At 37.6% G+C, this 14,050-nt stretch overlaps 1 protein-coding gene across 1 annotated transcript in view; it reads left to right on the forward strand.

Annotated features, from left to right (window-relative positions):
• SHROOM2 (shroom family member 2) overlaps positions 1-14,050 on the forward strand; it is a 136,402-nt gene that overhangs the window by 42,844 nt on the left and 79,508 nt on the right. Inside the window, exon 3 of the mRNA XM_026084475.1 lies at positions 11,162-11,313. Coding sequence (XP_025940260.1) covers positions 11,162-11,313 — 152 coding nt within the window. The remainder of the gene's footprint in view (positions 1-11,161; positions 11,314-14,050) is intronic.

Consider the following 14,050-nt stretch of genomic DNA (forward strand, 5'->3'; position numbering starts at 1 on the left):
ATGCTTTACAGTATTTAGAACAGTCAACTTTCTGGCGGTGCTGACATCCTAAACTGGCATGCTAGCACATGAAATTTTATTAATATAGTTAAATATTGCTAGAATACAAACTTGTGAGAAGTGTGCTTGTTCACCAGAATAGGCAAGAGTACATAACATTAGTTACATGTATCATGATGTGCACAAGTGCATATATAGTGATCCCACCACCAATATGGGAAAATGAAAGTAAAATTTTTAATTCTCTTCTGTAGTACAAGAATTATTGTACAAATGTTCTCCCCTGAAATTCCACTTGTACTTAAGCACATACTGTGCAGTGGAGTTGTAAATGCGAAGCTGCACGATCAGGATGTGTCTTTCAGTAAGTCTGTATGCATGCGATAGATATTTTTGGCAAGTAGGAGTACATGTGTTTGTCAGACTGAGTAGCTGTGTCTTAAATACATATCTTCTTAAGCAGGAAAAGTAGCTCTTTTTTTTGTGAGAGTGTAATACTTTGCTTTTTCTTTAAAACTTTTTTTTCTTTGAAGTTATGTACTTGCTTTTAGTGCCACTTATGCCAGCAACGTGTGTCATACAATGAAGCTTTTGAAAAAAAGCTACAAATGAAAGCCAGTTTGGAAAATGTCTGTTTAGAGTAGTAAGCATACTCTAATTTCAGAATATAAAAATTCTCCTGAGATGCAAGATTTACCACTAAACCCATGCAGCTTTTTTGTAGCTCCTATTGTATGTTTTGTGCAAATTTCCATGATGATTTTAATGCATTAGGTGCTAATTCGCAGTGCAAGCCTGTAATTTTTTAAGAAAAAATAACCTCTGCCATAGGAATGTGAATTATGTGACCCAATATAATTAGCTTATTGGTTAATTCTCTCACATTTATCCTAGGAAGAATTAGACCTCTAAAGTAGAGAAAAGGTGGCAAGATACTCAGAGGGATGCTGACAATGCTTGGACTTGTAATTTCTATGGTAAATTTTTCATGAGGGTGGAATTTCTTCCAATGTTCCATTGTAGTATTAAGCAATGGGATTGGAAGCAATAGTTTATAGAACGAGTATACACAATGAAGAACCTGTAATTGTAATCAGCTAGGTCTATTTAAAAAAAAAAAAAGGATAATTTATTTATTTTAAAAAATACTTATTTTAGAGCTGAAGTACATGGCAGTTGGACATTGGAGAGTGGGGAAAAGGGCAGGGTACCACAATGTGAGTGACGTCTGGGTATAAATTGCTGTAGATTATTCCCCTTCCACAGAATTGGGTTTTGCTTTTTTCAGGTTCCTGATTCAGAGTAGAGGTTAGATGTTGGTGCTTAATTCTAAATACATGAATGCTCCATACCCCGCTCAGATGAGCATTTCAGTGTACGCCTTGGGTAGGCACATGAGTACTATTTCATCTTGTCAATAAACTTTATAAAAACACTGGTAAGCTATTTACTGACGTGCTTTGGGCTTTTATTACTGTGGCGTTATATGAGATTCTCATTGATTATATTGCAGTTTCTCTCGGTAAGAGCTACCCTCTGGTGCTTGACTGTAGCAGTCGGTTATGATATTGCAAATTAATAAGGTGGAACAGCTTGGGCAGAAACTGTCATGCAGTTGTTTCTAAGATTTGCTTTGTGAACCTTGTTTCATAATTTTAGAAGCAATGGCATGACAGTTTCTGCCCTAGTGAAATACATTTAATGCCATCTGCAGTGCTTGCTTGCATCACCTCTTTAAATTTGAATCCTGGGCAAAAGTGGAGTGGGGAAAACTCTCTTCCTTTATTAAGCCACTAATGGAATAAACAAGAACAGAGGAGAAACTAAAGGCAAGGTTACCCAGATCTTTTTTGTTTCTGTAATAATACACGTTTTGGTTTTTGTGAGACTCGTGCTACTAGCTTCCGGGTTTTTATTGCGTTAAGAAAGAAGAATTGAGATTGCCTACAGAATGTTCAACATAAAAATGGATTTAGTAGAGTGGCAACAGATGTTTGCACCTATTCAGCTTGAAGTATTGCATACCTCCAGCAAACAGGATTGTATAGATTATATAATGATGAATTAAGGCAGCTTTTGTGTTTGCTGCCTATTTCAACATTGGGGTGGTGGTGACGAATAAATCTGTCTTCTTGTTTGAACTTTGCTTTAAATACTGGAATTGGGGAGGAAGATGGTGGCAGACTAAGGCTTCAGCCTGTAATTTTTATGCTCTGTGAGCCTGAATATCACTTCTGAATGGTGAGCAAAAGTTAACTCAAAGGAAGCCTATTGTCAACAAACTCAAATTTTAGGAGTCTGACCCTTCTTTTGAGACGTTGCTTTTCACAGGAGTGGATAGGGGGATCAACAAACAAGAGATATATTAAAAGTGAGGCACTTTTTTTAAAGTTAAGTAGTAATAGTGCAGAGGGGAATTGTGGAGGAAGTTATCTCAATTTTTATATGAGCAGGTCATTCTCTTCTCATAAAAGCTTATGTTTGCTAGATGGGTGCTTCGGAATTTCATGTTCTACTCCATTGCATAGCAGTGGGTTTGTAAATAAATTCTTCAGTGGTAACTAATCAAAATCACTTTTACTTTTGCGATAAAGTCAAGTTTTCAGGAGTTGATAAGAAATTACTGTTAGAAGAAGTATTGGGAAATGTTATGCTTGCTCTTTGTGTGAAAAATGAGTAATTGTGTTATGACAAAAACCGAAGGTCACAAGTAGCGGGCAAGATTATAGCCCAAAGATAGTACAAGCTTATAACAACAAATATTCTGTTAAAAAGGGGATGTGCAAGAGAAGGTATTTAAAATGAAAGTGTAACACCATTTGAAAAATTCTTGTGGATTTTTGAGGCCCATTACTGGGCCTTTTGAAACTAACAGGCAGTGAAGCAGTTTTTTCTGTTCCTGGGTCTTCCAGTGCTACCTGTGTCTAGAAGTGTTACTTTTTCTGGAAACAACAGGCATAGATGCAACTTAAATTTATGTAAAAGGTTAACAGTTACTCTGACTGAATGAATGAAATAAGTAGAATTTTCTTTTCAATGAGTATTTTAGTGCTACCTAGTAGATCTTTTAATGCCTTCCATTGAAGGATATCAAAGTTTTTCACAACCAAATTATAAGACTGATGAAACTGGAGTTTTTCTTTGTAAATCTTGCACAAAATTTAAGCACGGTCACACCTGCATGACCACACACACACACATACACGCAATTCTGTTGTTTTTCTTTGATTTGTCAGTAAACCATACCCTCTCCCTAGTTATGGAATGCTGTTGCACAGGCAGTTGGCTTATATTCAGTATGTTATTGTCAAGAGCACACTGGCAAGCTGGGACATTATTTTCCTGGGATGGACAGGAAGGCAGAAAGATAAAGCAACCTTGTGGAAGTACATGATGGTTGCAAAGTTGCCTTGAACCTTATGATTGTAAAGATTACTTTGTCAGGGCTTATTTTCCCTCTTGGAAGTCTGTTCTTGTTATCAGTTTGAAAAGATAAAATACGAGTTGTTTCTATGCATAACTTCTTTTTTTAACTGTTCTTATCATTGTTCAAAGTAGCTGACGGTACAAAAATGTAGACCTGTAAAAAATGCTTAGTGTTAACTGCACAGATTGCATGTAACAACAGCCTATATATAATCCTCCATAAGTAAATTTACACAAGTAAATACGTATAAGCTAGACCTTTCCAAACTTTGCTGGCAGAGGGTTTGTGAGAATAAGTAAACTACATATATGGGTGGAAGTCCTGTTCTGATTTTCTGACAAAAATTTTTCTGTAGCACATGCATGTAGCTGCTTTCTTGAACAGATTATTTTGTCATTTTGGAAAGAAAATGTAAAGGTATGTTTCAGAACAGTTTAACATACCTGTTAGTTCAGATGAGTTTTCTGTGTTGGATGCCATTAACTTTCGTAAAATATAATACCAAACTCTCAGCTAAAAATAAACGAGAGGTTTCATTTCTCAGTGATTCCTAAATAAGATATGTACAACTTGTCTGGTCTAATGTTGTACTAAATAACAGCGATAGGAGGGTATCTAGAATGTTGATGAGGTGCTAGGAAAAATGAAACTCAAGTTATGCTTTGCAAGTGTTACAAACACATTGCTGTGAGAGAGAAATGAGACTGAGTTGAGACTGACCGAAGCTGGTTCAGTATCAGCTTTGAGGGCTGACTTCTTTCACCGCCTCTCTCCCAGCAGTGCTGACTTCTCCATTTTTGTCATGGACTCGTTCTTTCACTCAAAACATTGCTCCTCTGTGTTGCAGGTAGGCTGGATACACTTCTGCTTTCCTCTTGCCTGGGAGCCAGCCTAGGCTTGCTAAGAGTGTGAGGGCTGGGAGGTTACACTGCCCTACTTGCACTGCCCTAGACATGCTCTTGCATGGAAAGAGCCCCCAAGTCCTCAAGTTTTGTGCATATGTAGTGGTTCTAGGGGGATGGTGTATATGACGGCCAGCTGGTCTGGATTACATGGGCTACAAGGCCTGGAATATGCTCCGAAAGATGTATTCTGGCAAATCTCACCGAGCTAGAGCAAGCAGATTTTATTTAGAGGCTCTAGAATTTGTCTAGCAAAGTGTTGGTGTTAAGAACAAAAGAAACATCCCTGATATAAGGCAGCCCCACCTTCCTTTTCCTGGTACATTAGCTCTCTGCTTTCAAAGCATCATGGTAGGGTGTGTTTTGCTGTTTTGTTTTCTTTTTTTAAAGAAATTCTAGTGCAAGTGTTAAGCAGTCATGTTTCCAACTTCAGTTACTGAAACAGTGGAATCAGTTTTAACAAACCTTTAAAAAACAACAGCATATGTTTTAAAGTCTTTAGAACCTACAAATCTTTAAAATCTTTCATATGTAAATTGTGATCATTAGTGTCTTGGAACAAAGATTCATTTATACTCTTCTTAAACTTCAAATACATTAGTTGGTCCTCTTTAATTTGCAGAGTTCATAGTGGTCTTGTGATCCGAATAGAATAAGGTACAGTAGTACTATCCTCTTAGAAATAGTAATTGATGATTTATAATTAGAAAAGTCTAACAAAGTATTATTTGGCTTATGTAATTACTTTTTTAAGGGGAAAGGGGGGGGGTTGTTTGTTTGTTTTTAACTATACTTTTGAAATGCTTCTGGTTTGAGGAACTCTGAATTTAAGTTTCAGCCTGGAGTCAGTTTTTACAGCTCTAATAAATCCCACACAAAAATCGTCTGTTGTAGTGGAAATGGCAGCAGGCCCTTAATCAGAACAGCAGGAGTGGACACAATTATAAAAATGGAATAAATACTTAAAGAACTGTGTTGAGTGACAGCTTTTCAAAATGTAATGCTTTCTTAATAATATTAATAATAATAATAATAAGCTGACAAATAACCAAATGTTTACATCCACCAAAGAAAAAGCAATTAGAAAGGGCCATGGTAGACCGTGTCCTATTGTTGAACTCTAGCCTTTAAAAAATGTTTCCAAATTGATTTTTAAGACCCATCTGTTGATAGAAGGCAGAGACCCTGCCAGAGCGAGGGCATACAGCATGCGCAGCTGCTCCGCGCGTTGCAGGGGTGAACCCTTGGAAAGAGCGCCCAGCCCGGGCAGGTTTCTGTGCCTGCTCTGATGCTCTTTGACAGGGTCAGTGAACCATTTCTGTGTAGTTTCGGGAGAAAGAAACTGCCCTCAGAGAAATAAGCTGTCCTCCATGAAATAGTCCTAAAATCTAGTGCAGCTTGCTGTAAGGTTTAAAAATAATCTAAGGAAGAACAAGTAGGAGGCAGTGGCTGGTGGGGTGTGAAATGATGACACCAAACAGAAAGGAAATTCTCGCTTCTGTATTACTTCTAAGATACTGTGTCACCGGAATGGAGATCACTGTTAACTGATGCTTACTTGTCCAGTAAAAGTGCAGCCATGGCCAAGTTAATACTAGGATAGCATTGGATAGGCCTGCATTTTGCAAATTGGTAGCACATAGTTAAGCATTTTTTTCTTTGTACACTCTTCCTTCTAGTTCACGTTTGATAGTTAATACTGTCTGTTGAATCAGCAATCTGCGAGGAGAGCTGGTTCGGGGTTAGAGATACCATCTAATGGTTTGAAGGTCTGCAGAGAATTCCTTGCTCTGCCACAGACATCCCATGTAGTTCTGGCACTTTATCCACATATGCCTCTGAGCCCATCTGTAAGATGGGGATAGCGTTCGTTCCCTGCCAGGTGCCCTTCCAGTAATTCCTTTAATGTCCACGCGCTAAATCTGAAGTGGGAGAGAGGGGATGTGAAAGGATACAAAATGCAGCGTGTTAGCCTGGCCCAGCTTCCAGGGTGTGCATGCCTACGTGAGAGCGCTGTGCACATGCACACCCACTCTCTTTGGGCCAGTTTGATCCTGTTGCCGTTTGCACCACTGTTTTATCCTGCCTCAGTCTGACCCATGAGTCTTGCCCAACAACAGCACTTCTCGCCACTTAGACTGGATCTGCAGAATAGATAGCTGGAGTTCAGTTCAGTTTTGTTACTTTTCTGTTGTTTCCTCCAAGTTACACAAATGCCAAACTGTAAAGGTATTTCTCCTTTGTTTAACTCAGTGCAACTCAAAATAATTAACATTTCCTTAGATTTTACTTGTTCTGAAGATCTCATTTGAAGATTATTGTGTTTTTTTAAAAAAATCCATATTAGATGTTCATAAGACAACCACAGAATCATTTCTTATCTGCACGCGAAGTGGATTATGATAAAATAGTTTATCACTGCTGACAGCAGAATGCTGATAAATAGAGCTGTTTTTTCCTGTGTTTGTCTCTGGGTTTGGATTTTCATCCCGTCTCCCACACTGTCCAAAGAGAGAATGGACAAGAAACTGATGCAATGTCATCATTTGTAAACGAAACTAGATATCTTGTGTGACACTGCACTTCCCCAGCTTGACTCCTGCTTGTTTATACAGGTGTAGATAGAAGAATGTGGGTATTTAAAGCAAAGCATCAGACTTGATAAACAGAGAAGTTAATAGAACACGTTCCAGAAGTGGTACACCCCTCTTGACCCTACATCATTTTAAAGTTACAAACATAGGCCATTATTTTTTCCCCCTTCCCATGTATTACCAACAGTGGGAACATAGACTTTTAAGTGTCCTTTGAATGTGTTTGTGTATCTAGCTGTTACACTTTTCTCCATGACTCTCTCCCATTTGAAGGTCTTCTCTCCTTTTCACAAAAAACTTCACATTCTACAGTACGTGTTTTTCCATTAACGTTATTTTTGTCCTAACCATTATCTACATATGCCTCTTGTATCCGCATCGCTTCCTGTTTTGGAAATATATTTTATAAGCAAAAATAAATTTGGGAAGCTACAGCAGTTAGTGTGGATACAGTTATAACAACAGAAAGCAGTGGTTCCAGTCCTCAAATACATCCCAAAATTTGCCTTTGCTCATGGTCACAGGGAGGTCATGAGGGACAGAAAAGTGAGAGTTGGATATTGTCTAAATAGATGCTTTTTATCAACAAACATCCTCTTCCTGTCCTCTTGAAAACACTCTTCTGTAGTAATATCAGCATCCCTGTTAATGATAGAAAGTCATGCTGTTTATTCTTGCTAATTCAGCATAATAAGAGGGGTATAACTTACTAATACATATTAAAAGAGTGGTTTGAGGGGGTTTCTAGAACTCTTCCTTTACACATCCAAAGTAGGTGGTGTAATTAAACATGTTTTTTTGAAGGTTTATATCCTTTATTTATAAGCAAATACGGATGTTGGTTATATTGGCTGAGTCTTTTGTTTCCTGGTGTTGCTATAAAAATATTAAGATGTATACTTTCAACTCCTGCAAGTATTCCAGACTGAGGAGAGGGGTTGTTCAGGGTTATGCTTAGTCATCTCTGCCTGCTGACTGCTCCATGGCAGGAGTAGATCTGTTCTTGCTGGCTTTTCATGAAAGACTTTGTCTTAAAACCTTCCTCTGCATTTTCAAGGCTTTATTTTGGGATATTGACTGTCAGTTTTTCTGGAATCTGAAATTTGGGAAGATATTGAATGTTTGCTAGATAAATAATATTTTATCATGAATATTTGCTTTTAACTTGGGCTTAAATCCTAAGCGTAGCGTAGCATACATGTTTGAGATGTAAAATTTTCAAGTGTATTTGTTGGTGCTAATGGTGAGATGGAAAGTATATCAACAGGTGAAAAAATAAAAATAATAAATGGTAAAACTAATAGAAGAAGAGAAAACCTGAAAGAGACACTAGAATGGCACTGCACAAGTTTGAGCAGAGAAGGAAGGTAGGCAGCACAACATTTTTGAAGAGGTCTTTTTCTCATGGATGCTTTTGGTTGTTTTGCTTTAGATGGATGCAAAGTCAATGACTTTTTAGCCGTCATGACTAAAAGACTTTTTAGTGTATCCGAAGAAATTGCATTTTTCCTGACTAGCTAAGGTACATGTTTCCACTGAAAATGCATTGTCAAGTAGAATCGCATTCATGCAGCCATTCAGTGACCTGAGTTAAACTAGTAAGAAAGATTTATGTTTAAATTTTTTTCAGCTCAAGGAGTTTTTACTGTGAAGGAATGTATAGTTTTTATTCTCCCTCGCTGCAACTCATTTGGAGGCGACACGTTAGGGAGAGCCGCTTCCAGTTTTCATGAGGAGTGCTTCAGCTTTGTGCTTTAGTTTTGATATTTTTGTTTCGTGTTTTTTTTTGTGGGGGGGGGGTTGGTTTTTTTTTTGTTTTTTTTTTTTGATTAATGTTGTTTTGGACAGACAAAGTCTCTTTGGAAAGCTTGCACTGTGTGGAATGTGTAGTCTCCCTGCTGAAATGAAAACTCAGAGGGGGTAACCGAATACTCTCTGCAGTCAGTGCATTGCCAGTCTGAAGAAAAAACAAACATGCTTACTGAGAACAATGAACATTCCTTGAAACCCTAGGAGACAGATTTTTTTTAAAGACAAAAAAGACCCTGTCAAGGTCTTCAGGCTCAGACTTCTAAATTGTTGACATCCGGGCGGCACATGGGCTTCTTACCCCATTTGGTTAAGCTGGTACCTTGCTGAGAGCGTAAGGGCCACAACTGGTTGGCACCTACATTTTCTGGTTTAAAATGTGCAATCCTGTAACATACTGTCCCTCTCTTTTTTTTTTCTTTTTCTTTTTTTCCTCCCCTCCTCTGTTTGACCTTCTCCCACAGTTCTTAGTAATCTAACTCTGCTTTACATTAATGTTTTTCCCTGCTTTTCTTACCTACGGGGCTTCACACCTTCAAATGCAGTTTATTTAGAAGTAATCCAGAAATGTCTCTGAGCACTTGAAGGACTTGAGATCGCCTGTTTAGGCGGCTTAAGATTCATGGGTCCCCAGTTGCTTGTCCTTTTGTTTAGCTCTGCCTGACTGCAGGGTTCCTTCTCTGACAGCCACTCAGGACTTAACAACACTGAACTAAACTTTTCTCTTACATATAAGTGATTTCTACTGCTGCTCCCTTGCTTTCAACTTTACTGTAGATCCGAACTGCAATGTCAATATTCTGGTAGATTTTTGATGTTCAGAGGCTATCCAAGCAGGTCAGGGGCAGGTAGTAGCTTGAAAACTAGATGTGCTGCGATATAGAAACTTACTTTGTCTTTAATTATCTGTATTTTTCTAAGATAAATTCTGGAAATCATGGCTTCAGAGTGGGGTTCAAAGCTAAACCTTATGCATGGCACTCTTTTTGGCTTAGATTTATAGGCTTGAAGATTTTTAAGAATGTTTCTACTAAACTTAAATAACGAGAGCTTTAATTTGCTTGAAATAAGATGGCTGTGCTTTATGAGATCATGCTAATGTACTTTCATCAAGAGATATAAGTTATTTCGTTAGTTATTTAATATATACTTTTGTTGTTGGAGTGTCCCTAAAACCTGCACTGTGAGCTTCAGAACTCATGAAGTTGTTTCCTGCGGATTTATCTCATGGTTGATCGACTTTGGTGTCTGAGAAGGTGGCAGTTCTTTATGAAGCTTTCTGCAGCTAAGCCAATTATAAAGAATTCTTCTTTGTAGGCTTACTGGTATTTAATAAAGTGTGAGTCAGAGATATTGTAGCAGTCAAGGCAAAATATAATGAAGACATAAAGGAAAATCTTTGCTTTGAAGACAGAGTGTCAAATCTCTAAGAAGAGGTGGGATATGGATTGTGAGCAAGTGAGGGAGCACTAAAAAATTAAATTCCTAGATCATGAGCCCAAGCAGCTGAAAGGCTGGAGGCTGTGTTGACAGCAGAAGAAAAGGAAGAAACTGAGAAAGCCAAAGGCCTGAACTGTGAAGTGTTCAACACCTACAGCTGTATTTGAAATCAGTGTTGGTACTTGCCAGTCTGGCTGATCAAGCTTTTGGGATTTGTTTTAAATTTAAAAAATGGGTAACTCAATGGCTATATTTCCTGCATCAGGATGGGAATTGCCAAAACCTGAATTCCTTAATTTATTGTGTGCGTGTTTCATTGCATGTTATGAATAACTCTGGTAAAAATTCAACAGATGAGAGCAATACCAGTGGCAGCAAAATAATTTTCCAAAGAGGTTCCCGTTTTTCAGCAATGTGACACATTGGTTTTCTTTCTTGGATCTCAGACTGTTGTCTTTTCTTCTAGCCAGAACTCCTTGTTAGCTATATGGATTGTAAATTCTCAGATGTTTTCCTAAACTTTACATGCCTGATAAAAAGGAATTTTCCATACCAGCTTGTTTCACAATATTTTGGGGTTTCAAAACATTCCAGACTTTTTTGGAGTTGATTGTATGGTTAATATTATTGGTTATCTTCTTTAGAGAATCAGATTTTAAAATGACTTTCCAAAGCTCTATTTGCAAGTGTGGTTAACTGTACTGTATTGAACAGAGCTCAAGATCACAAATGCTTTTGACTCCCAGATTTCCACTGAGTGTTTTAGTCTTCTCAGAAAGTTTCCTCAGTTGGATTTTCTTTCTTTCCCTATTGTGCCTTGTGTATCATTACTTTTGCTTTGTAGCCCTTTCAAATGTATTTTTAAATTAACCATCTAATTACTGTAGTAATTATTATATGAAGCCGATAATTGAAAACTCAGTATCTTATTTTAAAGGTGTCACTATTCAACCTCAATAATTCTGCTATTTGACATGCTTTTTCTTCAGATTGAAGATGGGAGCAAAGCTGCAGCTGTGGACAAGTTACTGGCTGGGGATGAAATTGTTGGCATCAATGATGTGGGCCTCTCTGGTTTCCGACAAGAAGCAATCTGTCTGGTAAAAGGTTCACACAAGACGCTAAAGCTTGTAGTAAAAAGGTAAGCTTGTAACATTCAGTTGGAAAGCCAAATGTATTCAGACTCTAAGCTACTGGGCAACTAAATCTGCCAAGACTTGGCAAGTTAATGAAAGGACTTTCATTACTTGTTATTAATGTTCATATTTAGAAGCACTAAGCGGTATTACTTGAACACAGTAAGGTGCTGAGCAACATTCCTGAACACAGAATCTTTATGGAAGAAGACATGGAGTAGAGGTAGCCTTTCGATCAGAGCCAAAACTGAGACAGTGTATTCTGTGAACGCTGTTGTAATATAATGAATCAGGGCTCTGTTTCTATCTGTCCTCTTGAAATGCAGGGCATGAAGGAAACTCTCTCACCTGCCCTGCTTCCTCTGTATTTGGTTAGCTGACACTGATAATGCTTTTTAGCATGCTTACTATGCAGGCTAGTTGGACTGTGAGGAACTGATTACATGGGAAACATTTGGAAAATAGTTCTTCCACTTTGTGAGATTATTTTAAGTCTCAAACATTTCTTGTGTAATTTGAATAAAGTGAAGTCTTAGTTAGAGATCAGTGAATCAAAAAATTGAAAAAGTCTATCAAAACAATATTTTTATGGTGTAGAAATTTTTTGTTTTCTCTTTTTGACTCTAAGTTAGCACGTTTTTTTACTAACTTAAAAATAAGTATCACAACAAAATAAATTTGACAAAAGTGAACATTACAGATGTTCAAATAGGTTAAATCTGATAACTTTTGAAAAAATTCAAAACAAGAAATTTGAACAAGAAGCAAAATCTTTCTTACTAATTTCCTACTTTGCTGAATCAGAACTTTCTATGTAATTTCTTTTATCAAATTATTACCAACCAGTCTTTTGCCTCAGAATTTTAGGCACCTTTGTTCGAATCAAAAAAGAATTTTGTTGTAGCACTGCAAATGCTGAGAATTGGGTTTGACTTGTATGATGATCAAGTCTGTAGAAGTAACTGTCATTCTGAGGCTGTCTTAAATGGGGACTATCTTTTTGTGAAATAGCACTGATAGATAAGAGAGCTATTTAAGTAACTTCTCGCCATTGGGTTAAAAAGGTGTTTTTGTCAGAAGAAATTATTGGGACGTGAACCTCTGTGACAGGTGATAGAGTTTATATCCTTACTAAAAACATCTTCAGGAAGCTCTCCCAAAATGTATACAACACTGAAGCTAATAAATGCAAAATAATATGTATTACTAACTATTATAAATCATGTTGATCTTCAGCAGTTTCAGATTGCACTGGCTATTCCAGTAGAAGAACTTTTATTAGTGGAGGTTATATCAGCTGTTTCTGTTACTGAAAGGGAAAACTTCAGGGTTGAGAGGTTTTATAGACATTGAAGAATCTGCCAAGATAGCAAGCCTTAATTGCTATGAATAATTTTAGAAGGAAAGAAAAGATTCCCTGTTTCTTGATCATTTTCAGTTTTGTGATAGTAATGTGCACAAAATCTGTGAATTCTTGTCTATATCTGGAAATAGCAGAAATCTTCTTGTTGAAATACCCTAGCAGGAGACACAGCTATGCCATTCTTGCCATTCATAATTACTTCACTCCATTCATGTGTTTTTGGAGGACTTTTGTACAGCTAATCAAGCACTGATTTGCTGCTGGAGATTTGTGACCATTCTTTGCAGGCCACAGGGCCCAATTGCTATGCATGGCTGCGCACAATTTGGTGCAAAACTGATGGATTTTGATCAGTCCTTTCTCATCCCTCTTCTTTTTCCTTCCTTAGTACATGTGCAGTGGTCACAAGCAACCTAGCTCTTCTAGCTAAGAGGCTGAACTAGTGGCCGTTGTCAGGGAAAACATTTTTGTCTTGAATTCATGAAGACTTCCATAGCTCCCAAAACAGGAAAGAGCTTTTTGGGTCATTGACAAGTCCGCATAATAGTAGATAAAATTTTATAAAACTTACTGAATGAAATTAGCTAGGGCCTTTTGTTTGTGGTTTTTCAACTTTGCTCCTTCTCTTGGAAAGTTGCCTCAGGACATCAGTCCTTTGATGGTCAGAAATCTTTTAACACCCAGTCTCAGTTTATTCTTAGCCAACTTGTTCTCATGCACTGCTGTGTGCTGAAATAGCTTTTCTTTTCCTGTTGGAAGTTCAAATGATGCATTAAAAAAAAAAAAAAAGCCTTGTTGCATGCTTTCTTCCAGAAGTTATGGTTTGAACAACAGTATTGTTTTGTTTTGTTTGCCCTAAATCTTAGGTTGAATTTTTATGAGTGCTTTAAGCAGTCCTGTCTTTAAGCAAAGCAGTTGTGTAGTCTTTGTATGAGCACTCCTGCAGGTCTGGATTGAATTGGATCAGGGAACTGATCTGACTGCAAAATTACTGGGGGAAGTAGGTTTTCAGTTGGATAGGACCACCTCTTGCAGAGGCACTTTAATTGCTTACAACAATTTTGAAATGGCTGCTTTGGTGTTTTTAGACTATTTCAGTCTTCTTTAGATCCACCCTTACTGTTCTCTGGGGGGACAGGGGATAGCCCCACAATACCCTTTCAGTAAGTCATATGTAAGTTGATGCATTGATCTGCAAGTGATTTTAAGCATCTTAATGTCTGCTTGCCCTGTATATTTTGTCTAGCACTGTGATGCGTCTCTATAGTGTTGTTTTAACAATTTATTCCCTGTGGATGTCAAGTGTGATAATCTGAAGCACAAAACAGAAGTCATTGAAGTTCAGCAACCCAGTCCTGAAGGTCATAAAAGAATCTTTG

This window comes from Apteryx rowi, unplaced genomic scaffold (genome assembly GCF_003343035.1).
Source record: "Apteryx rowi isolate R43461 unplaced genomic scaffold, aptRow1 scaffold_640, whole genome shotgun sequence".
In the NCBI taxonomy this organism is placed as follows: Eukaryota; Metazoa; Chordata; class Aves; order Apterygiformes; family Apterygidae; genus Apteryx; species Apteryx rowi.